The sequence below is a fragment of the Haliaeetus leucocephalus genome, unplaced genomic scaffold, assembly GCF_000737465.1.
Source record: "Haliaeetus leucocephalus isolate CR32 unplaced genomic scaffold, Haliaeetus_leucocephalus-4.0 Scaffold428, whole genome shotgun sequence".
NCBI lineage: Eukaryota > Metazoa > Chordata > Aves > Accipitriformes > Accipitridae > Haliaeetus > Haliaeetus leucocephalus.
In genome coordinates, this window is record NW_010972864.1 from 1,584,364 (window position 1) to 1,611,425 (window position 27,062).

Below are 27,062 nucleotides of genomic sequence, written 5' to 3' on the forward strand. Positions count from 1 at the left end.
AGAACTACACCATAGGCATGAATTTCCAAGTTCAAGAGGACAGTGTTTGGACCATCCTTACTGCAAAGCAAGATCGCTTCTGCAAATGCGGGAACAGTGTCCCACAGCAGATTTGTTGCTTCTACCCACCATCCTGTGGGTTTAGAAACATTAATCATGCTGCTGTCTGTTGAGCCACATGGGCTTCGGCAGCCACCTCCATGAAGGACAGGACAGCACAACCACAGGGCAGGCTGTGGTTGCTTCAGTTCAGCATGCCTGTAACAGCAGGCTTGCACTGCCACCAGTCAACCCTGCTTTCCAACAGACCAGCTACTTGCATGACAGAGGCACATTCAGGAACTGCTTTCTGTCCTTGCGATCCTTTCTATGTTGTGAAGAGAAAGTGTCCACAAGTAGGCCAGCTGTTTTTGTTTGAAGTGTGTTTTAGAGCAGATTTATCACATCTTACCTATGTAACTAAGCAGAACTGGAAGAAATATTAGTCCATGTGCTGCTCCTAGCAGAACCATAGCTAGATACATCCTGAAGTAAAATATCTTGAAGATTTGAGATTTGGAAAAAGCCAGTACTACAATTCCTCCAAATTTGGTCAGTGTGATACCACTGAAAACCTGTCAATAAAAAAGTGGGTTTAAGTGATAAGTAGGGCTTTATGTAATCCATTTGCTTTAAGCATTTAACAATTGGCTGAAATTCTTATATAATTTGAGGCTCCTATACACAGTATACCTCCTTACCTTAGAACCATGTCCAAGACCTACTCGGCAAGAAGAGTTCAACTTCTTGGTCCCACTAGAACCTGACACCACAGGCCAGGCTCAGTATGATTAAAAATCCACCTAATCTGTACAGCCACCTAGTTTTAGTTTCATTTTTACTTCAGGCAGATACAGATGAAAACCATTACTGAAGTAACTTACATTCCAGTGAAGTTCCTTATCTGGGTCCAGTACATGTATCACCAGAACAGTCTATTCCAACCCCATCCAGGTTGCTTATCTTAGACTACGTGACATGACAGAACTGCCTAAATACTGAACCCTGCTTGCATTCCCAAAGCTTCAACTTCATCCCATATTCAGAACAACCTTTCCTAGTCACCTCTGAGTATGTGGAAGAGAAGAGCACTTAAACTTTAACAGGACAATTCAAGGTTAATCCAAACTACTAGTTGCTTTTAGCTCTGTTCTCTACTATTAGGTAGTAGTAACATCAGACTAAAAACTGAGTCTTGATCACCCCTATTACTAGTAGAAGCCTAGGCTGACCTCTAAGAGTTTTAATCTAATATTCCATAGAGAAAAGGCAAGGTCATCCTTACAACTTAAGGATATTGGCATAGTCTGTAACATTGTAACTTGGCTGCTCATTCCCACCCCACACTGTAGATACTTACTGAACTGCCCATGTGAGACAGAGCTTCTTCTGCACGCTCTACTCTACTGCCCTTAGTACTAACAGTGAACGCTCTTGTCACATGACTGCAGAATTCCACAGCAATACCACAACTCTAGAGAATGAAAAGAAACATATGTGAAGGTATCATTTTGATGAGCACTTCAATAGTAAGGTCTCTACTAGAACTCTAGACAGGCTAGAGAGGTTCTAGCAGCTGTGTTCAGTTCCCAGGGCTTCAATACAGTGCATGCAGTGAACACTGAACACTAAAACCACTTTACAGATACCAGCTGCAATAACATTGCTTTAGAGTAACACTGAGTATACATGCCAATTTGATACCATAAAAATTCAGCTGAGTTTAACACTTTAGTTTAATCCTAAAAACAAGCTGTTTAGTTATTTACAACACTGATTGAACAGTTGGCAAATCTTAGACTTATCTAGCAGGTAGACTTGCATGAACGTATGCATAGTTGTAACACAGGGCAACAGTTTACACTCTCATAACTTTCTCAGATCTTCAATAATCTCTAGAGAGCAAGGCAAGCCAGAGCTCCAGCACTCAGCTACTAGTTACTAAGTTCCAGAGTGTTTCACTAAGGTACTGTGCCCAAGTAGTTTCATCAGCTTATGCAGGAACAATACTGGTACTAGCACATCACAGATCTACTCTGTAGAACATAAATACAGAAGCAGCCTTAACACTAACATTTGTATCCTTACCTTAGGCATGAACAACCTCTGTTGATGTGGAACAGCACCTAGCCTATATAGTAGCAATACAACTGTTGCTGCAGAACACAAGAGACCACCACCAGATACAGTATAGCTTACAGTTCAGTTGCTGTATCTTATCAGTACTGGGACTAATTGTCAGAATAAACCTGTTTTCTACACACCGTCTAGATGTATTAAGGTAATTCCACTACTATTCAAATGCCTGTCAAAGTTTAGTACAAAATACTAGTCAATGTCATGAATATACGTAAGACACACAGAACTGTTCAAGACTTGGAAACAGAGGCAGAGGGATGTCTTGTTAACTTACCATGACAAGATTTACTAATGAAACTGCATTTAAGCTGATGCCCCAGAGCCACATCACTCCAAACATGTTGATGATTATCATAGCAATAGTTATTGAAACTACAACAGCAGCCCATACTTCAAAACCAAGCAGCACAGTTGTCACCAAAAATATTGATCCCAAGGAGATGCAGAGGTTAAAGATGGCATCATGCACAATTGTCAAGTATTGTTCATAGAAGACATAAAACACACTGTGGAAAGAAGAGAAGTAGTTAGCCATCTTCCTTGCTATATGCTAATATTAGATTAGCCTCTGTGCTAAGGATAAAGTAGTTCTCTCATTGTAGAAGTCACCAACAGGAACTGGCTTCCTATCATCTGTGGAATGACTCCTGCAGAACACTGGCGGTTTTATGACAGCTCTTCACTAACACTTGAAATAAAGGTGGTATCTGGAAGTCAGGGCAATTCCCACACTAATAGAAGCAGCCAGAAGGTAGTTCCTCAGACTGATTGTGGCATCTGCAGGAACTGCTGCTGAGTGTCTGAACTGATTCATTATGCAGTGAGACCATAAAGATGGATAGGAGGCATTCTGCTTTGCTTCTAAGAGATTAGTATTTCAGCTGTACAGATACCAATTCCAACTCAATTTCATTGTGGTACTCTTTAGTATGTTAATCTTGCAAGCATTAGACAAGCAGTACTGGACATCACTGCTGCCTTTGCTTTAAGTTTGAATAACTTAAGTTTGAAGGCAATACATTCATGTTACAGCTTGCAACGACCCAGGTCAACATATCTACTTAAGTTAGAACTATTAAACCCTGCTATGAAAGCTAGGAAGTGCCAGAGCTGAAGCCAGAGCTTCAACCTTTGTAGCAGAGGACAGGTTTCTTGATTTAAGTTAGTAATCAACCACAGTAAAAAGCTAGTGCTGTGATCTAAATTGTATTTTTGAGGCTTTACTAGACATTCCAGAATCTCTATATTACCTCCTGCTAGACAAAACCTCAAGACTCAAGTCTAAGATGTTATTAGCCAGTACCTTTTCTCAGTTCCAAGTTGTGTATTTGTCACTAAGGTAAGAAAGATCTAAACATACCTGTAAGGAAACACCCGGTAGCTCTTCTCTTTGATGCCCATGGTTTCGGTAATGTTATCTGCTATAACCCGAGCTTTCTTCATAGCATCAATAAAATCAGATGATGTTTTCAGTACAGTATGGTATGTCATAAAATAAGTAGCTCCAACATCAGATTTGTTGTGTATAAAGTTGACAGCAGAGTTATATGCAGCATGTCCTCTATATAAACATAGTAACATTTTATATGTCAATATCAGTGATAACCATTCACATTTACTAGCTTTTATAACTTCTAATTTTGTTTCTAAGAGTTTCCAAAACTGATAAAAGCTTCAGGGCACAATACATTTCAAGATTGCACAGGATATACTAGAACAGACTGACTACAGAAGTTGTTTCTCTTTGTACAGGGGAAAGCTGCTGTTCCATTCAGTTGATTATGCGTTTGTTCTCCCACTTTTGTTCCAGAAAATACTATAGAACAGGTGAAATGTCAATGTTTGTATGACTTTTAGAAGGACATTAGATATCCAACCTTGCAGACATAAAAAAGTCACACTTCCAGAGCAAATACCTTTGACATACTGGTCTAAGCAATATATATAGAATATAGCTCTTACCCTTTGCCACATTTAGGATTAGGGTTGTCCGATAGGAACATTGGCAAAAATGTCATGAAGTCTTTGCCCTGTGGTCTCTGCTTGCCTTCTTGAGTCAGTGGTCGACAACGAGTGCAGGATGGATCAGTGACTGAAGAAATACAGGACCAAGGTCAGCTACAGGATCAAGTATTCTTTGTCATAACATTAGCAGCTTCTGACTTGCAATACTACAGGATACAATTCCATAAAGAGGCATTTCCATTGATGAAATTGCTGATCAGCCCTGAAATTCTGTATAAAATTTGTAGTCCTTTATTTTTTATTACTACTAAGGCAAGGGCTACTAGAGAACTCAGTTACTTAGTGCACTATCTACATTAGACCCAATGAGAATTATACCAAACTGAAGGATCCGAACAAAGAGCATTAAGTTTGTGTGCTCTAATGAAACCAGCAGAAGGATCAAAATTGTTAAAACGAGTTATTTTTTGAATAGTCATTACATTGGTTGTCTAGATAGGCTGTCTTCAACCTGCAGCATTCCAGCAGAACATTTAAATTCACTCAAACAGCAGTTTAAACAAATTAGAGGGCAACTCAGGAGGTGCCTGCTCACAGTAAGAAAAGCTATTCACCTGACTCATACCACAATAAAATGTTTTGGCTGTGAAACTTATAAACCAAGCTAATCCCCTAGCAACAAGATGGATGCTAATACCTGAAGCATTGCAAAACTGTCCAGTGGTATTGTAGACTCTGCAACAGGATGACTGTGGCTTCACCCAGTCAAAGTAGTCATCAATCCAGGATGATGGGGCGTAGCCTATCCTCGTGCTAATAAAATAATGTAACATATCCATCATCAGTAATTTTTATGTTTCACTCCAGAACACATCCCTTGATCTCTCCAGTGCTGGCCTACACCATGTCCACTCATTCTGGTCCAAGCTACTTAGCTCTCTGTAGTCCCCTGCTCCAGCACCCCAATCCAAGAGCCAGTCTTGCTTGTAACACTGCAGCTAGCAAACAGCAGGAGCTTCCTCCTTGCATTCAAGTTCCACTGCCAAGCTCAGCTTTGTTTCCCTGTCCACTCTATGACCATCCTATTCCAGATATTGTTGCCTCAGTTTTCAAGCAAGGCTCCTCCATCAGCTAGGCTGAAGCAAAACCACTGAACTACAGTGGAAGGAATCGGGAATAGACTTTCTTCAGTTGTTAGCTACTGAACTCCAGATACAATTCCTGCTTAGCCTTGCTAGGCTAGACGAGTTTTATCCACCAAGTTTAGAAGCTGAGCATGCAAGTCATTTTCCAGGAGAGCTTAACCACACAGGGGTTTTCATGAGTTTTTCTTCCTACCATTCCCAGATTTCTTGAAGGATCAAGCCCCTTTTCCAAACCCAAGTACATCAATATATCTCACCAGTCCAGTCCAGACAGTTTTTATCCTCATTCTAGGAGACTACCACAGCTTCTCCCCACCCCACCCACCAAACCCACAGTATAAAGCAAGTACAACAGAGTGTCAGTTGTACAATCAACAGCTGAGCCTGAACTAAATTAAAAGGACACACTGGTCAGCTACCTCTCTTCCATGTGATTATGCAGAGAAAAGCATGAAAGACTTACTAGCTACCAATTTCAGCAGCATTGAAGACTTGCTGGACAAGTGAATCATTATTACATCCCACTCCACCACAGACCATGTTCTGCCCTTCCAAAGATGTGTAGTTGTGCCCTTCTTCTAAGACAAAGTAGACAGGAGGACCTGCATGCAGGTACTTGCCGAGCTGGCTGAAGTAATCCATTACATAGGAGTCCTTAAAGGGAAAGTTTTGAGTTACTATTACATAATGTTGAGGTAGCACAGCAAGATATCAAGGTTTCAATTCAGCCACAAATTGCTGAAGAGCAACATGATCTTACAACTTACATCTGGCATTGAGAGAGACTGATCCAGTCCAATCTCTACATTGTGTATAACTGCTGTACTGAATGACAGAACACCCACGAACACTGCTATCTGCAAAAAAGCAAATTCAGGGAAGTGAGAACAGTACAGAAACAACAAGCAATAGAAGTAACTTACTAAGTTAATGGGAACCATATAAAGAGGCTCTAGCTTAAGTATGCTACCCAGGCTTAGTACAACAGTGGCAGTAAAACCTACCTACTCAGAGTTCCCTTTGCTGCCATAAGGGAAAATTTATACTTAGAAGGCAGCAGTGAAAGATATGCTAAACACCTTCTGTAAATAAGCACAGTAACCTCAAAGTGAATCACAGATTCAGCAACACCTGTAGGAGCCAATATGTGCTGATTTTTTACATATGCCTAAAGCGATTCAACTGTCAGTAATGCAACTCTTAAATCTGGGCCTTAGACAATCCAAGGTCAAACCTCTTATTTACTAGAAATACTCTTGCAGTTAGAAAAGCTCATTCCAATACTAATGCTGAAAGCAAAAATCCTAGAAGCTTCATTTGTTCCATTGTGTTGAAGATTTTTCTTCAGTACAAGACCGTCAGGCTCACTATGCTTTTGCTCAAGTTTAGATGACTGCTTACTGCACACAAAGTATACATACTACTATTGGTCTCATCCAATCCTTAAGCAGATATGGAGAATACAGATTTCTGAAGAACAGAAATAAGATGCTCTCAGAACGTTGAACTCCACTCATTTCTTCATTGCTTTTGATGCAACACAGAATATCCAGTCTATTCCTCTGAAAATTGATTAATGCCAGATTTAGTACAGTTCTGCAAAAGATGCCATCTGTATCATACTGCAGTTACAAGTGCATTTAATACTCACCTCTTGACGCTTAATATCCAAGCCCAGGAGACTTACAAAGCAAGTGACTTGAAGAATAAAGTCTATGAGCACAGCCATTCCAGCAAAAAGGGAGAATGTGCGAACCGCTGGCATCGTAGACAGTGTCCCTGAAGGAAGTGACCCAGTTTGTTAAACAAGCAAGCTCCCTTCTCTCAGAAATGCATGAGCATTTTCTAGACAGATAGCCAATTTAAGTGTTAGGACAAAGAGCCTTTCTCTTCAAAGTAAAGAAAACAGCTGATATGAACCTGGCTACAACTGCTGTCTTTGACCTGTTTGACAGCATTAAGGGTGTGCAAAAAAGTGACTAGCTTTAAGACATTTCTCAATTCCAAAGTTATTAATCTTGCGCAGGCTGCGTGAGAGGGTAGTTAAGGAATGCTGTCAAGCAAATCTTGCTTCAATATTAAGCTACTCAATGCAAGTTGAATCAATGGCAAATTACACTCCAAGTAAGTAAGTTTATTATGAAAGAAGGCCAATTTATACTTGAAGGGTAACAACATAAGATATGCCTCTAACACATACTGCAAGAGTGAGCCTCAAACATAATCTGTCATAGGGGTGTTTTTCCAAGCAGGGGCAAGATGACCGAATACAATGTAGGAGCTAATACGCCCTGATATTTGATATATTACTAAGGTCAAATTTAGACTTGACTGTCACTACAAATCAGTAAAACCTCCAGCCAATTCAAGCCTAAGAGCTTGACAAATTCAGAACTACATCTTTTTAACTGTGCCAGTCTCTTAAAGTACTACAATACCTATACTCAGCAGAGGACAAATAAAATTGATTACAGCAATGAACAACTAAGATAAACTTCCTCTACAAATTCTTGCTTTGTTTTTATATTCTAGTTTTGCATTTATTCTTGCAGTATGCAGGTATAAGGCCCTTATCTTCAAATATTAAAGAAGTCTTACCAAGAAAGAATGCCACAGTCTCCGAAAAAGACGAGAGAAACATACTGGGTGCCACATCTCCCAAGACTCTGCCAATCTGTTTATCCAGAGTTTCACCCTGAAGGCGCTCATCTCTCTGTTTTAAGGCAATGATTTATTATAATTAGGAATCACACAATTTAGAAAGTGCTGTCATATGGCTTAAAAAAACCCCAAACTTTCAAACATCCAAAACTATCTTTTATTATTTTCACTGCATTAATGTGAGTTAGATAAAGAAAACAGAGATTCCCTAATACAAAAGGAGCATGAACGTCCCCTGTTGCCTTGCTTCAAACTTAAGATACAGTACTAAGTTCAGTACTTCAGCCAAAACCACACACTTACCAGAGGCAGTGCCAGTTTCAGTGGGTTATTGAGCCTGTCAAATCAGAAAGCTGATTACCCACCAAGACTTAGTGTCAAAAGTCCCTGGTCTGAAGCATGTAGTTTAGTCCATGATTACTGCTCACAATACACGAAAAGTACAAGTGATCAAAACAGTAGTCAAGTTCTACAACTACCAGAGAAGGATGTTAAAAATATACTAATGATGTACAAATGAATAATATGGGCCAGAAACTATGTTAAATGAGCCTGATATCAACTAGCAGTAAGAAAAAGCAGGTGTATTAATTTTACTTTTTTTGGAGGGGGGGCGGAGGGCACAGGCAATGCAGGGAGGAATGTACATAAAAGTCTTGGCTCTCTTCAAGATCACTATATATCCTGTGAGAGTCCAGAGCTGCTCAGACTGGGCTGAGCACTGGAATGCAGAAGACCTTCTGCTCCAAGTTAACAGCCTACATTTAGAAAAGTCCATATGAAAGAATATATACCTGAAGCGTCTGGACTATAATGAAAATGTTGTCCACCCCAATAGCCAGCACCAAGAAGGGAATTACTTCTATCACAATCAGTGTCAGTGGGATTCCGAAGTAGCTGAAAATGCCGATAGAACATGCCACTGAGCTTAGTACAATCAGGATGCCTGCAATGCCCAGGGAGATCTTTGAATCCACCTAAAAAATTTGTAATGTCTGTCAACAAAACCAGCTCATCACACAGGACAGATTATAGCAAAGGTAAAAACATATTCTGACATTTAGCGTAGTTAGTAGAAAGCTTACTTTTCTGGTTCTTTTGAAGATCCACATACATAAACTTAACTGCGCATTTCAAGTGAAAACAGACTTAGTTGAGGCTATGAAGCACACATGAATTGTCAAGTGTGACAAGGACAATGCCCCCCTTAGCTCCTACCCAAGGGGAACTCAATGCTTTAGGACAAGATTGAGTATGAGCATTCTGCAAAAATATTTAAGTCACTTAAAGCTACGAAAAACTAGTCAGCAAGCTGTAGCTTCAGTGTTTATAGCAATGACAACTATACACATACCAGCAGTCTTCTACAGCTCTGGATATGTCCCAAAGCTATGGAGATGTACACAAACATTACAATATAGCTTATCAACACAGTGCCAATATCACTGTTGCTTTCACGATTGATTTCATCTTCAATACTCCGTTCAGCAGAAAATGATATAGTTAAGTTTGGATTATCATAGTTCTTCAAAAAGTTAATAAACCTAAAAAAAAAAAGTCAGTCACACTTTAAAAGATAAAACATTTTGTATTAGAAATACTTAGAAGTCTGTTGAAGGCAAATTTAAATCATCTGTGTGGTACAAGAGCACACTGTGGCCAGACAGTACTTTGAGACACCCTCCTCATTTTTAAAAAAAGGGATGCTGGCTACACACCCCTAGAACTCTGCTCCAAGCACTAGAAATGCACTATGCTGAAATACTTCCCATGTTCTCTCCAGAGTTTGAGGACAACCAGATATCTTGCATAAGCATAAGCTATTTCAAAGTGTAAGTACAATTTTCCTCAAAGCTAGACCTAGAAGTACACACATGAAATATGACTGCACCTTGCTTACAGGACTTGAAAAATTTATTAGCCCTTATTTCAGTTCCCCTAACTGAAGAGAGGTGCTTGTGACACAGGTAGACACTAGTTATACATGTACTTAGTCTCAGACTTCCTAGTACAGTATTTTTTATCTGAACTGTTAGCCAGAGCAGTTGGCCTGTGTAAGCCAACATCAGCTCTTCAAGATGGTGAAGGGTGTGAAAGCTTTAGATCCTCATCTGGAAGATGTTTTTAAAAGTTAAAGTTTAAGAAATGTAGGATAATGCTGGATGTTTCCACTGGTTGTTAACAGTCCAGTAGATTGAAGAGTCTACCTGTGTAATTCTAGCCAAAGTAAAATATATCAAATCCTTTCTAGAATTACATATCAGCAAGTACTACTAAACAGTCACTGACAAGACTAGAATCTACCTCAAAGCAAATGAAGTACACCAGATAAAGTGAAAGTCTTATGACCAGTATAGTCTGTCCTCAACCCGGTTGCTGCCTCTCAAAACATCCCTGTAGTTATACTGAAAAATTGCCAGTACAGTACAGGTGTTTTTAAAGCAGCTTTAAATGTAGATACATGAAAGTAATGTATGCATTTCTGAATAGAGGAAGCCTACTTACTCTTTTTCCCACGCCAAGGCTTTCATTAGCTTTCTTGAGTCATTGTAGTAGTTGTTGACAGGAAAAGTAATAACAAGAGCTGTAGCATTATTATAGTTATCATCTATGGAGTAGGAAAAAAATTGTCAGGCATTATGAAATGGAGCTTACATTCCAGTATAGGCAGGTACAATTAAGTTTAAAATGAGTATTGTCCAAAGCAATCCCATCCCTACAACTCCATTAAATGTAATCTGTTTAACAACACTGAGTTCTCAAACACACTACTGAAATAAGAATAGAAGCTGATAAGCACTCCAGATTGTACTCAAAAGTAATTATTCATTATTTACCATGTTCATGGCACTCTGATATTAAGTTGTTGCATGGTTAGACAAGGGGCTACTATATAACCAGTGCTTATGACTTTCCATCTAATGAGAAACAGGATGTGGTTTCCTAAATACTGTGCCTCTTGCATTCTTAGATTTTTCTCAAAGCAAGTACAAAAACCCTACAGTTTAATCAAGAAGTGCCTGCCTTCAAGGCCTGTTTTAATACATTTGTGTTTGATGTATCTATCAAGTTATATTTAATTGGATAAATTGCTTGAACAAAATTCTGGCTTCAGAATAATTATGGAAGGATCTCCTTTGTGAACACCTTAATCTTTTCTCAACTGCTTTGTCAGATCAGTGACAAAACTTAGTATTCTAACTCAAAAGCAAAATACATGCACATCCCAGCATATCAACTTGAGATACTTCATATCTTTATCTAGTCTCCAGAAACTAGAGATCCTTTAGCAGGCCCAAAGCAGACTGAATATTTGGATACTTGTCAACAAAGCTAGTACGTTCCAGTAATAGACTGCTTGCACTTTGCACTTCCAGAGTAGTCTGCCTCCAATTTCAGAACTGATCTACTGAAAAGTTATTTAGAATATTCTTACTTGTAGAAAGTTTAACAAAACTCCAGTTTCTCTGGAGTGCATTTAAATATCTGTGTTAATAAGAATGCACCTTTAGTGCAAAAGACAGCACACAAGTATGTACTCTGAAGACTTAAAACGACAATACTGTTTTGACACCTACCATCATATCCTCCCAACACGAGCCATGGAAATACAGGTCCACCAAATGTTCCTAAGCAGGGATCGTGAAGCAAGCTTGTGTCATTCAGTGATGCAGGAGCCCTAAAGAGACCACCAGCAATAAATAACTGTTAGCTTCTGCTTGACTACTGATGCACAGCACCACAGGACAAAAGTAAAAAGCTGTTGCGTTAACTGATTACCAAGAGAGAAACAAGATAAGACTGCTAGTGATACATCGTCCTTGTGCTACATTTGCTTTGACTTTACAGTTTTAAAGGTGTCTTCCTTATAGCTTCCAAGACAAGGAGTAGCTTCTACCCAACTGAACTATAAACTGAAGTGAAAGTTTAGAAACAGTCTTCTGTTACAGAACTCTACTTCTCAGAAGCGTTTGAAACATGTTTAAGCTATACCAGAGCCAGTGTCTGCCCCAAACCAAGCTTAACTGGAAACCTGATCAAAACGTAACTCCTGCTGAAGTACTAAGACACAGAAACACAAGCAACCTATACTAATCTGCAGTTCCACATAGTATTGTGAGTTTTTTTAAAAAGGAGTAGGAAAAGGTTCAAGGGGGGAGTGAGAACTAGCTAGTTTTGTTTCCCAGCAAGACAAAGACCTAGCTGGCCTACAGTACAGTTACACGTTTTTTCAAACTGCTTACCGAACACAGTATAAGAAGTGAGTGTGGTAGTCAGCATAGACAAAGAACTCATCCCCAATAGCATGATCCAGAACAGAATGACTGTTCTGAAAGTAGTTGAGTACACTCAGTATAGTGCAGTTGTTGTTGTAGGGAGCAAGAGGAGCCAGGCAGATGTCTTTCAGCGTTACAGTTTCATTGTCAAAAGAAGCAGTTATGTTGACAATAGCATCCTGCAAATCCAGTACCTTGAAAAAACAAACCAAACCATAGTTTAAGAGCAGCACAAGAAAGCATTTCCCTTGCAAGACAGGACTCAAGTGCATGTAATAACCCTGTAAGTTTCCAGGGACAGTGGCACATATCAATAAGAGCATGTTACTAAACTTATTATGTCCATGTTCACACCAAGAATACTTACTGGAACTTAGCTTGCAAGTCTACTTCTAACAGAAAGGTTTTCAGCAAAAAGCTTTTATAGTAAGACTAAAATGTTTAATATGAGTATCTAGTGACTGTCTTGTTGGACACATGGCATTACAGATGGAAGCCAACTCCATATGGTTATACCTGTTAGGTATGTCTACATCTTTGCTCTTGGAAAGTCCCAGTTACCTGATGGAGAATGTCTTTAGTAAGTGGAGGCCCAAAAGGTATATCTGCTCCTGATGGGTAAGGCGAATAGGTGTCTGGATGGCTGTTTGGTGCTCGAATAATAAGTTGTTCAGTACGAAAGAAAGGCCCAAAGTGTGTGTCAAAGTACTCCTTCTCCTTGCGAGCTTGGCTGCTTGGGGCTGACCAGAGATCTACAGGGTTTGTAGTTGCTTTAACGTATATGAAGCCTGAGCAACACATTGCAATGAAGACCACAGAGAAGAGGATAACAGGACGTGGATTTCTGACACAGAAAGCCCCCCATGATGTGAATGTCATCCTTAGGCCATTCTCAAACCTTTCACCAAGCCTTTCACCATAGGTAATTTTCCCTGTGAGAGCAAGAAGTAAACAGTAAATGTTTGAGAAGTCAGTTAAGCAGCAGCATTTTCTTGAAGTCCACTAGGAAAGATGAAATTTTATTCTAGCTCTGTTTGTAGTAAGCACCAGAAGCTATGTCTACACTGACAGTCAGACCCAGGGGCCAATCCTTGGCTGAGATCAAGGTGGCACAAACCAGCTTGTACCTAACACTGCCCCTTCTAATGTAAGGTTGTCTTTGACAACAGCAGGCACAGCAAATAAAGATAGGAAGCAGCTAAAAGATACATAAGCATTAAAATGAGCTACATCTCAGCTGCTACACAAATTAAAATACAGTTCTTTCATGACATGCTTTGAATAGATTCATGCATGGATGGGTCAGAACATGATTAAATTGATTTTAGCATCAGGTTGCCCCCTCCGCCCCCAGCTACAAAGCACTCCAGAACTTCTGATTAGCATTACTAGATCCATAAACTGTGCACCCAGGGCTATCAGCATCCAGCAAAATAGGGTTAAGTACTACTCTAAAAGAGAGATACTGGCCAAAAGAGTGAAATAAAGACCTGTAAGAATGGATTATATGGCCCAACAAAGCTAAAATTCCAGAGCCCATCCGCAGGAAAGGGATGCACTTAAGCTGAGTTTCTAATAATTCTATTGCTCTTATCCAAGACATACCATTGTCACGATGGGAATTCACAGAAAAGGCTATATTGCTGTCAATTGGTGTGTACTCTGAGACAAAGTGCCGCCTCCTGCAAGACAAAAGGCTATGTTACCCTGCTCCCCCAATAAGGTATCTTTTGGGGTTTGTACAGTAAGAATGGAGTCCAATGCTAGTAATAAATTTGATATTTGACTCCTCCAGAATCTATAGGCATCATGTTTCCCCTACACCCATCCACTCAAGAACAGCAATCTCCAGCTTTATGATCCTTTGGAACATCTTACAGCCACATCAGCTGTCTTAAACTTCTCCAGCTTGGATAAAGCACACATTCTTTACTCATATTTAGAAGATCAGTAGCATTAACAGCACAGGGAATCTCTTTAAACTGATCATAACTTAGAGTGCTAACATTTGCAAGAGATTTCTACATTAGAAATATTTTACTTCATTAGTCAAACTGCTTAAGTTACACCTACTTAGCCTGAAGAAAAGAAGTGAGGAAAAAGGAAAATAAGGTACTTTCTTCCTGTCCTGAAGACAGGCAAGTTATAGCATAGAACACTTATGACAGACCTATATTGCTTATACTCATTCCTGATACCCAGAGCAGAAGATAAGTTCAACAGCCTCCTCATGGTAATCTAATCAGACCTCCAATTATGGCAGGATGTTTTGGGCTATGAACCAGACATCTCAAACACCCCTACCATATCATGTAGTTTACTATGCATGTTGCCCAGTAAGATAAGACTGCTGAGCGTGTCATAAGTTTGTTGCACCCACTATCCTCTTCTACACAGATTTAATTCTTATTACACAGCAATTTCAGATTCCTGGTCATAACTGAACAATATTAAAGTTGTACTGAAAAGTGCCACCATACTTAAGGACATTAGCTAGTGGAAGCCTCTGGAAAATGCTATTAAGAAATATTAATAGGTTTCCACTGCTCCAGATTGCTAGCACACCCACACCAAAGCATTTATAGCTACAGCTACTTGTGCTCTTTACTAGCAAATATCACATAGCACAGAGAAGCTGCCTTGCTACTCCTTACTTTACAAAATGCTATAATTACTGGAAGCTCAGCTTTTGTTTAGTTTGTTTTTTTTTTCAAAACAGGAGACTAAGTATTCATGACTTAATTTGCAATAGGACAGTGATTGTTTTGTTACAAGTATTAGCCTGCAGGAAAACTACATTATGATTGCATGTGGCTGCCAATACTAGATCTTGCTCTCTCCCAATGATTCTGAATTGAGTTCCTACAATCCCATTATCTTCAAGTCAAACTTTTATGCATTTCCCCAGACTTCTTCATACTCTCAAGTTCTTGCTTATTAAAGTTGTAGAGCTGTGTATTTGATCCTGTAGCTAGGGATGCCATCAGTTGCACATGAACTAAACCGACTTCTGCACTCACTTTCTACCACATGGGTTTAGGTGTTAGAACACTCCCTGTAAGTATAAGCATCTGCCACAGAACATGACTTTCGGCTGGATGAGGAAGTAGAGACATAAGCATTCTGTGCTGGGCAAAGGAAGTTTTCAGGGAAAAGGCAAGTGACTTTCAGAGCCGAGCATTTTGAATGCTTTACCTGTAACACCAGACTCCAAAAACTAGTGCAAAAAATATGAGTAGAAATCCCATGTAGGAGATCCACATGATGACATACATAGCATCCAAACCAAACAAAAGCCAAGGAGCAGGCAATGGAGGGGGTTGAGGTTTTGGACCACAAACAATTGAACAGTCCTGACAGCTGCATGGTCCTGTTGAATCATCCATAGACTCATTACAGCCTTTGGTAGCATTGTTCATAGGATTCATGCCACGGACAGGAGCATCTATGACAAATCAGAAGTTGCAGAGCCCAGGTAAAAATTCAGAACTTCAAAACAGAAGCTTCCCAGTTAAATGAGTTAACCCTTTATATGAAAGCCTGTAGCCTCTATAAAGAGTAGCTTTTCTTGGTGTTATAGCTGAAGAAGCCACTGCCTTTTCCATAGCAGGTAATGACTATTTACAGTTGTCAACTAAATAACTGGTCATGTTTTAGAACACTTCAGTCTATAAAACTAATAAGCACATATTTCTATCATCCCAGCAACAATTTGTCATCCCCTTCATCTGTTCAGACTGTGAAATGTGCAACAACTTCCTTACAAAGAAATCCTAAAGGATCAGGGTACTTGTCCTAGTTTCCCAAGGAATACAAGCTGTCCAGTTGCCTAAGCTCAGTCCATCCCTTAATGAGTCTGAGATCTATACAGCAAGAAGCTGCATACAAAGCAAGCACAAAGTATGACTTCCAAGCAGAAATTAAAAAAAGATAACTGGTTTAGCTTACATTGCTTTGAAAGCCTCTGACTGCAGACATTCATTGCTAGGCAGCTGTTTAACAAATGAATACACTAGCTATAGCACACAGCCTTTGACAGAAGCTTCAAAGGCAAGGACTGTTCAATTTCTTACCTGAAAAGATAGGAATAATGCTGAAAGGAGTTTGTCCATTGTCTTTACTAAACATGTACTCAATCCAGTTGGTTGCATTGCAGTCCTTGACATCCTTCCCACACAGCAGCCCCAGTGCTTTAACATTACTTGATGGAGCCTCCACATCTTTGCAGGCATTATACATTGCTAGGAAGAGTGTATGAAGACAGAAGAGTCATTAAACCAATGTTGTAATTTATGTGAGCATTCCAAGTATTTCCAATAATTACAGACTCAGAGTTCTAAGAACATGCTCATAGCTTTCAAGAGGAAACATCTTAAGATAGTGAAATAATGCTTTCGGTTGTATTTACAGTATTCAAGGTTACAATGCTTTGTTACAGCTATCTTAATGCAGATTCAGGTGGCCTACTTGCAGTACACTAGAACCTACTTTACTGTTTAAGAGGGAACAGTACTTAATATAAAGTTCCTTTCAGAGGAAGTTGACAAATATTTAAGGTACTTTTGACCTGTAGGCCATATATGACTTTCAGGCGTCTCATAACTTGATTAAAAGTTACTGCACAAAGTCTATAAAGACCGAGCTAATACTTCAAGTTCGCTATAAAACCAAAATACAACCCAAATCTGTTTGTTCTTAGAAAAAACAACTTTGGATTTGACAAAGGATTAGAACAGTCCCTTTCAAGAGGGGCGAGTACCTCACAGAGAGCCATTGTAGTGCACTATGTACAAACTTTACTATCGTACTTGCTAGACAGTTTTAATATCACACAGGCTTTCCACATTCAGTATTTGGCAACAGCTTTGTTTTTCTGAAGTTAGGCATCATGGTTATGAGCTATTAACCATATCTATAGAAGTCCAGTCTCAGCTGAGTCTTCAAAACCACTATTAATAGTGTCAGTGTAACATCTCCTACCCAGGCAGAGGTTAGTGTTCCAGCAGTTTCAAGGGGAACCTACTGGTACCTATTTGATGCCTCAAACATCAGAAGACAGTCGGAGAGATGTTTCCCCCTCCCAACTCTTCCTGAGAAAGTATTGGTCTTGTTACCTTGACAAAAGCCTAGGTAAATTAACACTCTGTTTACTCACCATTTGCAAAGCGTTCTCCAATAAAGTACTGCAGCTCTGTAATGCTACTTCTGTTCTCTTTTAAAATTGGATCATAATAAGGTATGGTGCTTGTAACATTCAAAAAGTCAGACTGATCTGGACTGCAAGTCAGTTCACAGAAGAGGTTTATCAAGTTGTAAAAACATGAGGGACATCTGGGTAGGAAAGTCAATGCAGTAATCAGATTAAGAGGTAAAGATGCAAGGCATATCTGATTTGACCTACACAGCAAGCGTAAACATTCTACTCAGTGACAGAACAAAATATTTAAATTCTGTAAGTGTTTAATCAGTAATAAAACATTAGTTGATGCTTAAAATTGTTTAATACTCATCAGTAGCATCAACATCATTCACTAGCATCAACATCATTCACTAGCAAAATTGCTCACCTCAAATAGCAGATACAAGCAGAATTTGACTAGAATTTGAAGGAAAACTTAGCTGCTGCTAGCATGAAGACTTCTGTTAGAACAAGAAGACTGAACAGTACTTTATGTCACCCTCTTCTGAAGTTTTCGTTACAAATACAATAGCTTGAGACAAACTTGGGTAATGTTTATTCTACCAACTAACTCAATCCAGACTGCAAGTAGTTGTTTCATGAAATTAAAGCCCCCGATATGGAAGAGGAAGTCTTTCCAAGAGCTTGCTCCAATAAGCCTTTAAATGAAATTACCACCGTTTCTAAAGACTATTGGAACAGAAGAGTCTTAATGTGCTTTCTTATTACATTAAAGCTCTAGTTGCTTTGCCATTCATTAGCATACCTGGAGAGAAACTGTAGAGGCAGCTGCAAGTTGTTTTTCAAAGTCTGAAGCTGTCGAACATCACAGCAAGTGCTAACATTGCCAAAGAATAAACCAGGACAGAGTTCCTTAAATAAAAACAGTATTGAGATCAGGGGGAAAGGAAGGAAAAGTATGTTTAAGACTTCAGAACTCATTATAGTTATGGGTTCTGCCTCAGCATATTTCAGAAGACTAGCTAGTGCTGTGGGAGAGGCATAGAAAAAAAACCAGTCTAGTCAACGAGATTCTTTAGAGAATAGGGAAAGAATAACTTTTTATTCAAGGCATCACTTCCTTTTTTTTTAAAGCTCCTTCAGATGATCTTTAGTCACCAGGGTCTATATATAGAATGATAATGGTATTTTAGAGTCTGAGTAAGGGGACAACACATGTTTACCCAAGTTGAAAGTATTCCTGCAGCTTATCCTCTAGTATGCCTTCTGGATAGTATCAGATTTTGAAGTCTCAGAAGGCAAGCCACTAACCACAAAATCATTGATTACCTGGAAGGGCTATTTCATGTTCAGTTTATAGAAGAGACAAATGCATTTAATACAAGTATAACCGATAGTAACATACAAGAACTGTACATTAAGTCTTCAGAAACAGTACAAAACAGTAATTAGCTCACCTACATAAGTCACTCCCACCACCAGCCAAACCACTGTTTAACTCAATAGCTATTTCACACTTTAAAGCTTTGACTATCATCTGCCAGAAGACAAGTCTGGCAATATCATCCTATACTGTGCATCAAAAACACAAATTGTATTTTGACCATGGTTTTGTTCACTTTGACAGCCAAAGCCCAGATAAGGAAATATGGTCTCACACTAGGCACAGCTAAGGAGACTGAACTTTGTCCAAGTTTGCTCCATGTGAATGAGTACAGTTACTGCCTTCCTATTTAAGGAAGATATCAGAAATGATCAGATGATGGAAAACATAGTTTAGTCTTGTCCTTTAGAGATCAGGATGGCATAACTGCAGAATGTATCATAGTTTGGAAGAGTCCTGAAAAAACCCAGTCTGACTAAAGAGTGCTCAAATCAGTGAGGAAAACATGCAGGAAAGTGAACCAATCCTTTAATTAAGGTTATGTTTGTGAAAGCCTGTAATCACAGGTTTTGGAGACTTTATCTCTGAACAGAAACTGACATATATTACCTTCACACAGTTGGGGCTATGAGCTCTACCTGAGAAATCAGAGATAATCTGTTCACTTTCTCATCAAGTTAGGATGAGAAAGCTAAAGGTCATAGTGTAGGTCCAACAGAACCCAATACAGAACTCTGAAGTGTAGGAGAATTATTTCTAGCAGCAGACGTCCAAAAGAAGCTCACCTGCATTAAGTCATAGCCATCCTCTGGTAGTGCTATTGGTGGTCCATCATAAGCACAGTTGTATCTCTTGTCTCCAGAAGCAACTCCACATTCCCCATACCAGACACACAATTGCGGAAGTACCTAATCAACACAAGACAACTGATTAACTGCAAGGAATAGTTGCCAAATTCCTCAGCTCTTGTAGAGTTTAGGTGCTACCATTCCAAAAGTCATTTACAATCCAGATTAGGTAAATTCCTGCTAATTTAAACACCAGCACGTACTACCTAAAACACAAATTAACAAAAGCATGTGTTTTTGACATGGTGCATATCACCACTGATGTCCAGCTCAGCTCCCCACCCTTCCTTGCCCAGTCTCAAAATAGGAAGTAGACTGTCTATAGTTAAGACCAAGTATAAGAGTTACTCGAGAAAAACCTAAACCAGTACTTGAATACCACCTCCAAACAGAAAAAGGTGATGTAGAAAATTTGTTCATGCAAGACAATGCATACGATTAGTGGGTTAAACTGTCACTTCAGAACATGAGTCAGTGTACATGGAGAGCAGAATATTGCTTATATGCAGTATTTCAGTTCCTCCTGCCAACTTTTAATCCTTCTTGCAAACTCAGTCGCTTACAGTGACAGACTGAGGAGGTATCAGCATAAAGGATTCTGAAACAGAACTTCACAGCTCTGCATTCACCATAGAATGCCATATATTGTCACAATCTCAAAGGATGCTCTCCATCACCACTTTCAAGCCTAAGCATGCAACATTTAAATGGGCTTACAGTGCTAAGTAAAAAGAAAAAAGCTTCAAGCCTCATTTTAAAGATGTTTCAACTTAAGGCACTATTGAAAAAATTCAGAAACAGGTTCTTTATCATGTGCATAAAATAAAGGGAACTGAAAAAGGACAATGGCACCTTGTGAGCCTTATATTTTCGTTTGGTTGTGCTGACACCGAGACATGTGAAATGCTAAACCAAAATACTTATTCTGAAAATTAAAACATTTAATGCAATAACAAGTTATTTACAGCAAAAGCTTTAAGACAGCTCCAAGGTTTTCCCTATGCACCTGGGCTGCAAGTGGAAAGCAGACTGCACAAACATTTACTACACTTGTGCCAGCTCTGATCATAAGTTTGCATGGTACAGTTTGAGAGATAACCAACCTATTTGTATCTCCTGAACAACCTTGACCTAGCATTTGTAGAAACGCCATGTGCTTATGCTGCAAGGACAGACTGCTGCGCTTTGTTCTTGACCATGAATAATGTTGTTTACTGATCAGAGAGGTCCCTGAAACGCTGTGTTCATAATACCCAGGAGCTACCCAGAATTATGCCTCCACAACATGTGTTGTGCTGAACAATGCTGACAGTTCTTTAAAAAAAAAGAATTACTGATGTACTTTTTGATCAGGACAATAACCATCACCAATTTATCTGACCCTGTTAGAAATGTTTTCCCATTAACTTAACCTAGCTAACATGGCCCAATTCAAAGTTACTCACTATAATCCAGATCCAAAAGTCAGTTTAAGTACCACTCAAGATCACCACTTCATTTGTCTACTCCAGCATTTCTTCTAGCTAATCTTGTAACTAGCTGCTAAGGATCACCATATTCTTACACACAAGTTAGAAAGCACCCCTTAAGACTGCACTTGTAAGCACTGAATGTTTAACACCAGCATAAGCCAAAAAGTTAAATTCCCATAACTTGGAGACTATTTACAGAAACTACATTGGAAATTTGTCCATGCATCAAATTAATCTAAGTCAACACTTCTTTGCTGCAAATTCAGAATACCCTATCTTCACCTCTGCTTCCTCACACCTGTATACTCCAGTTTCAATAGCAAACAATCTACTAGTGTGGAAAGAAGATGGTTTAGTGTTTGTACGTACCAATGTCAGAAGTGAATTAATCGTCTCTTCAAGAGGAAGCAGAGATTCACTGCTATTCTTGCAAAAGGGCAAAGAATTTTGAGCTGCTTACTACCGCCCATGAGAACAGAATTAGGCATTTCTTCAGTATCAGGCTGGCTTCCATGTTTAGTCTAGAACCGTTTGTAATCATACTTTCTATGAACGCTTTCTAAAAAACACTTTCTTTGCTTCATTAAGTCTTGTTATCTAACACTTCTTAATATTTAAAGCCCCCCAAATTATCAACCTACTCTTTTCAGAAAGAATTGGCTTCTTCCAGAGTGGAAAGTGTGGTAGTTACAAAAGACTTACCAGGGCATTTCTTACCTAGGAAAACTTAAAGTAAATTTCAGCTATCACATCAGGCCAACTGAGAGTTCTATTGTTTTTAAAATGTTGTCTGTGTTTCAAGGTAACATTTCCTTGGTTATAACTACACAGATACAAGGTAAAATACAAGCTGTATTATGTCTATAAATTTACCTAGAAGGCTCTTTGCCATCATTTTCAGGACAGAACATAAAGCAACTTACTTGCACACAACACTTGGTCATGCACCAAAAAGTATTCAGCTAAACACACAAGAAAATAAGGCAAGATGACATGTTTCAGCCTAGTGTTAGTTTACACTTGTAATTTGAAAAAAGAATTTAGAACCATATTACTGAAGTTCCACATTGATAAAAACCTACAATGGAAAAATCAACATGTTTATCACTCAAACTTTCAGCCTGTTTAGAAAAGCTGAACAGATCAGTTACTTTTAACTACTGGAAGAGCACTTAGACCTAGAACTGCAAGTTTGAATACTCTGTTTTAGTATTAACACCAAGAACATGATTTCAGAGACAATCTAAGATTAGATATTTATGCTATGACCTAGCAGGATCTCACTAATAAAAGTCTGAATTTGTTCCTTGAACTGGTAAGCTTCAGTGATCTTTGATTTACAGTGGTTGAACCAAGTCAATTAAGCCTGAAAAACACCAAATCATTTAAGTCAGAAGCCTAAAGTCACCAACATAGCTCTTGCACGTTAACAAGTCAATAGCATGCTCATTACTGAGTCAGCCACAAAATATGGGAGAGGGCTGGTCTCCTAGGGTTCAGACAGTATTTGGGGATACTACAAGTAACTAAGTAACTACGCCATTACCACTAATAAGATACAGCTGAAGTTCTTCCCCCAAAAACCCTCTAGTAAAAACTAGATTAAGTTACAGAACAAGACAAATACTTTGCTCTTTCCAGTCTTTCAGAGGAACATTCCTATAGTGGTAGGAAGAGATAGGGATGAGTAAGCATGGTTGTAAATAAGTCATAGTTGAAGAAAGCTACTGCTGGCAGAGTCAGACTTTCAAGTCACTGAAGATGTGGGTGAACAATCATCTTGAGTGAAAGCCCTCCTAGCCCCAAAATTAACAGAGAAATGCTGTGGTGAATCCAACTGCCTTCTAAACAAGGCAAGATACTCCATAAGACTAACCCAGGATTGGGTTTTGGCTTTTTAAAAAAAAAAAAAATCACATTACTAAGTGCTCCACATTTTAAAATGGGACTTTCCCAAGTACTTGACAAAGCAATAGCAACCTAACCCTAGATTAAGGCTATACCCTCCTGCCCCCAGCACAGCTTAGAAACTATCTGGCAGTACACTAACACTAGCTTTCAGTACATCCCCAGAGTTCAGAAAAGTGTATTCCTACTTCTGGTAGACTTACTCTGTTTGAAGAGCAATTTCACCTCAGGTCAGAGCTCCAGAAGCCCTAAGAAATAACTTGCACATGAGCAAGTATGGGCATTTCATGACTATTAACGTTCTACAAAGGTTCTACTACAGCTTTCTGGTTCCCAGGCATTATCATTTGTTTGTAATAAAACTAGCATTCCAACAGATCATAAACACGTTCACTTCAGTCCAAGTTTCTTCAACTTCATGTTGAAACAAATCAATATCTTCAATGCTTCCAGCAACATTAGCCATCACCAACAATGAATATGTAGCTGTTAAACAGACAAAGAACAATGATGATGTTGTACACAGAAACAGCAACTATTTGTAGTCTTGCAAATACCAGATGACAAGTGAACATTGTTTGGCTCTCCAAATTAAGATTACTTATGTATGGAAAAGGCACCAGCATCAGATACAGCCATTTCCCCTTCTTTCATCTAGGATGGCACATCTGGGATCTTGCAGGGCAAGAAGAAAGATTCCAGGAAATCACATACTCTTCCCCTCCCCACTCTCTTAATACCTAGTCCACACCACACTTAATAGTCGATATTGCCCACTAGGTTGAGAAATTAAGTTCTAGGGAAACACAATACCACATTACCCTTAATAAGTGGCAAGACTGGTTTATGGAAACAGGTGACCAGGTCAAACTGGCAGATCTGCCCCAAAAGTTACACATTACCTCACAGCCCTCCCTGTGAGAGGAGGAGATCCACGGACTAAAGGGAACTTTACAGGTTTCATTCTTACTTTTACCATGTCTCTTTCAGAAACTTGTTCAGAGGCAGCCAATTCAGAGTCAAGCTTTGTCGGCCAAGCTCCTCTTGTTCCTTTTGCTCATAGGTAGGGAACTGTTCCCTTTCAGACAGAAAAATCATTAGCTACCCCTGGTCAGGCAAAGCAAGCCCCAATTCTGGAGCTATCCAAGTACACTTCACCTGTCACAGGACAGTCAAGGTCAAGTAGGAAGAGAAAGTTGCAATAATGGTAATAGTTCAGTATTTGTGGGAGCAAGCTGGTGTTAGCTGTCAATGATTTATTGGGAAAATACACACTTACTGCATGCATGATCAGAAAGCATAGGGCCCCTAACTAGCAGCTGTCTACCACTAAGGCCATCTGCACCAAAATAGCTCTGATGCCCTGCAGGGGAATAGTAATAATACTGCGCAACACTTAGATTTTGTCTACTGCCTAGCAAACTGCTACTCAGATCTACCAGTCATTCCCTTCAGTCATCTCTCCCCTTCTAAGAAGGCTTCCTCACTTTCCATCCAGAAAGACTATGAACAAGTCACTCTTGATTTTCCAGGATGTAACTTCAGTGGTATCTGTCTTGTTCTGAAGCTACATTGCCAGCCCTGCCAAGCAAGCTGCTCCACACAGACATTTTAGAACTTCGTGCCCAAGGTCGGTAACACTGGACTGCAGGCCACTTGGCAAGTTTGAGACAGAGCAGCACCTGCCATTAACACCTCCCCATAGAATTCAGAAACTCAAATATATCCTACAGCTTGGGATCCCAGTTGCTGATAGGAAACCTGTGTCCAGTCTTGCTTAGTCACTAATTTGACAGCTTGTGACTTAGTATAAACAACAAGGATCAACTGAAACAGCTGCCATTAAGCACACAAGATGCCATCCACTACCTTAGGATGTTCATAAGGGAACAAGAACAGTTTCAAGACTTCATCCTCCTGTAAGTCCACATTCAGAAACATGACTAAAGGATCCAAGACCTTCAATGTAGTTCTTAGATGGTATTAATGGGTAGTTAACTATCAACTAGTAATGGGTTAGCTGGCACAAGTCTGGTACCATGCACTGTTCAGAGTGAAAGATACATCCTATACAGGCTGAACACTTCATTGTGAAAGCATACGTAATGGAAGGATCGCAAACTGAAATGCCACTCTAGCCCACTGACTTCTTTTTAAAGAAGTAGCATGACATATGGCACTTTGGTTTATACACACCACAACTGAAAGCATGAAAACATCCCACTACCAGTACACTTGAGGGAGAGAACAGGTTCACCTTCACAATGCTTCTCTTCTGCATATCTAACACTATATAGGGTCAGTCTAACTGAAGGACCAGCTTCTCTTTGAAAGATATCAAGGTCCACCTGGTGACTTGTTAGGCTGTAAGTAAGAGTTAACGGCAAAAAAATTCAAGTTTTACCTTCTTACATTACAAAACTGAAACATGCATGGATAAAGTAATTTTGCAGTGTTTACTTCTCATGGACCACAAAGCCACATCCTCTACAAGGATCCCTTAAATCTTAGGGGAACTTGTTTCAAGCTCCTCTAGCTCAATATCCTTCTCTCACCTAAAGGAAAGCATCTTGTCATTTCCTTACCGGCCTAGGACACACCTCATTGCTACAAGGTGGCATCTCCCTCCAAAAACATTACATAAAGGAGAGTTGGTGAAGTGTGAAATCCATTACCTGCCCACCTAGAGATCATGAGTCATTACTAAACAACCAGCTTTGCCAGTGGTGATAGAAGAATGAATTCCTAGTCTTCTGTTCAAGCTCTTTAAGAAGTTGTTTGAAGAGGATATAAGAACAGAAGAACCTCAGCACACACACACACAGGATGACAAACTTGTGAGTTTAAAAACGGTTAAGCATAAAACTTGACCTAGAAATTATGTTTCTAAGTTGATTAGAGAGAGGGGAAAAAAACCAACCCAAAAACCACTAAGGCTCACAAGACACTCCTTGTTTCTCCCGAGGAATGTGGAGTATCTCACTTCCATCCTGGACTACAGCATAAACAAAACACAACTGAGAGGAGTGACAGTTTTACAGTATTTTTCCTAAAATATCAAGAAGTCCAACTTATTCTAGTCCTTAACTTTAAGAAAGCAGAGAGTCTTAATATTTGCACATCAATAAAATGCAGGTCTTGCTACACACGGACTATTACTTCCAGGAAGCTGTCACCTAGCATAAGAAACACGCTGAGCAAACCGAACCAGACGCTGAGGACATACGCAAGCCTCTGCACGAACATGTGACCGACCGCACGGCTACTCGCATGCATCGGGCATTGCATAACCAGGGCACACACCACGGGAACGCGGCATCCCGGGCAGCTGCCGCTGTACGCCAGAGCCGGGGTCCAGGTGCGGGCACAAGCTGAAGTTTGCTAAGCCCGAGCACGCCCGTCTTCGCGCCGCAGGTGCTCCCAGGCGGGCCCGCCGTGTCACCGGACTGACCCGCACTCCTGCCTCACCCCGGCCCCCGCCTCCGTCCCGCTCGGCACCGAGTGGAGGGGTGAGGGAAAAGGGAGGGAGAGCCCCACCGGGGACAAGGAGGGGACACGCCGGTACCACGCTTCAGCTCCGCGCCGCCCCGAGCCCGGCGGCCTAACCCACAGCTGGCGGCCGGCGGGACAGGCGCCTCCCTCAGCCAGCTCCCCCGCCCGGGAGACCCTCGGCTTCAGGCAGCGCGGGGAGTCACCGCGGCTCCCCCCAGCCCTGAAGCAACAGCCGGGGGGACGCCGCTCCCCGCGGCGGGCACCCGCCGCTGCCTTTCCTCCCGACGGTGCCAGGAGGCCCGGCCTCCCCCACCGCACCCTCCCCGGGAGGGACTCACCACCACGGGCGACAGAAGCAGAAGAAAGAAGAGGACGAGCAGGCCGAGGCCGCCCCGCCTGGGGCTGCCTTGCAGGCTCCCCATGGCGGCGCAGGCGGGAGGGCGGCAAGGCTCTCGGCCGCAGCACGGAGAGGCGGCGAGGAGGAGGCGGGGAAGCAGCCGCAGCTGTGCCCGCGCAGGTCCGGAAGGGCCGCTCTCCTCAGACCGGGAGGTGCCGCCGGCTCCTTCGAGGAGCGGCGCGGGGGGGCCGCGCC

General features: G+C 40.5%; 1 protein-coding gene across 1 annotated transcript in view; it reads right to left on the reverse strand.

Annotated features, from left to right (window-relative positions):
- The window catches only part of NPC1 (Niemann-Pick disease, type C1), a 27,774-nt gene extending 871 nt beyond the window's left edge, over positions 1–26,903 (reverse strand). Inside the window, exons 1-24 of the mRNA XM_010574330.1 lie at positions 26,809–26,903; positions 19,536–19,658; positions 18,172–18,278; positions 17,382–17,557; positions 16,300–16,467; positions 15,422–15,671; positions 13,832–13,908; positions 12,788–13,158; positions 12,194–12,420; positions 11,528–11,628; positions 10,455–10,557; positions 9,304–9,493; positions 8,744–8,926; positions 7,887–8,001; positions 6,940–7,067; positions 6,710–6,850; positions 6,056–6,145; positions 5,752–5,942; positions 4,841–4,956; positions 4,141–4,270; positions 3,539–3,739; positions 2,453–2,684; positions 1,400–1,513; positions 452–614 (exon numbers count right to left, since the gene is read on the reverse strand). Coding sequence (XP_010572632.1) covers positions 452–614; positions 1,400–1,513; positions 2,453–2,684; positions 3,539–3,739; positions 4,141–4,270; positions 4,841–4,956; positions 5,752–5,942; positions 6,056–6,145; positions 6,710–6,850; positions 6,940–7,067; positions 7,887–8,001; positions 8,744–8,926; positions 9,304–9,493; positions 10,455–10,557; positions 11,528–11,628; positions 12,194–12,420; positions 12,788–13,158; positions 13,832–13,908; positions 15,422–15,671; positions 16,300–16,467; positions 17,382–17,557; positions 18,172–18,278; positions 19,536–19,658; positions 26,809–26,892 — 3,781 coding nt within the window. The 5' untranslated portion in view covers positions 26,893–26,903. The remainder of the gene's footprint in view (positions 1–451; positions 615–1,399; positions 1,514–2,452; positions 2,685–3,538; positions 3,740–4,140; positions 4,271–4,840; positions 4,957–5,751; positions 5,943–6,055; positions 6,146–6,709; positions 6,851–6,939; positions 7,068–7,886; positions 8,002–8,743; positions 8,927–9,303; positions 9,494–10,454; positions 10,558–11,527; positions 11,629–12,193; positions 12,421–12,787; positions 13,159–13,831; positions 13,909–15,421; positions 15,672–16,299; positions 16,468–17,381; positions 17,558–18,171; positions 18,279–19,535; positions 19,659–26,808) is intronic.
- Positions 26,904–27,062: the final 159 nt, after the last annotated feature.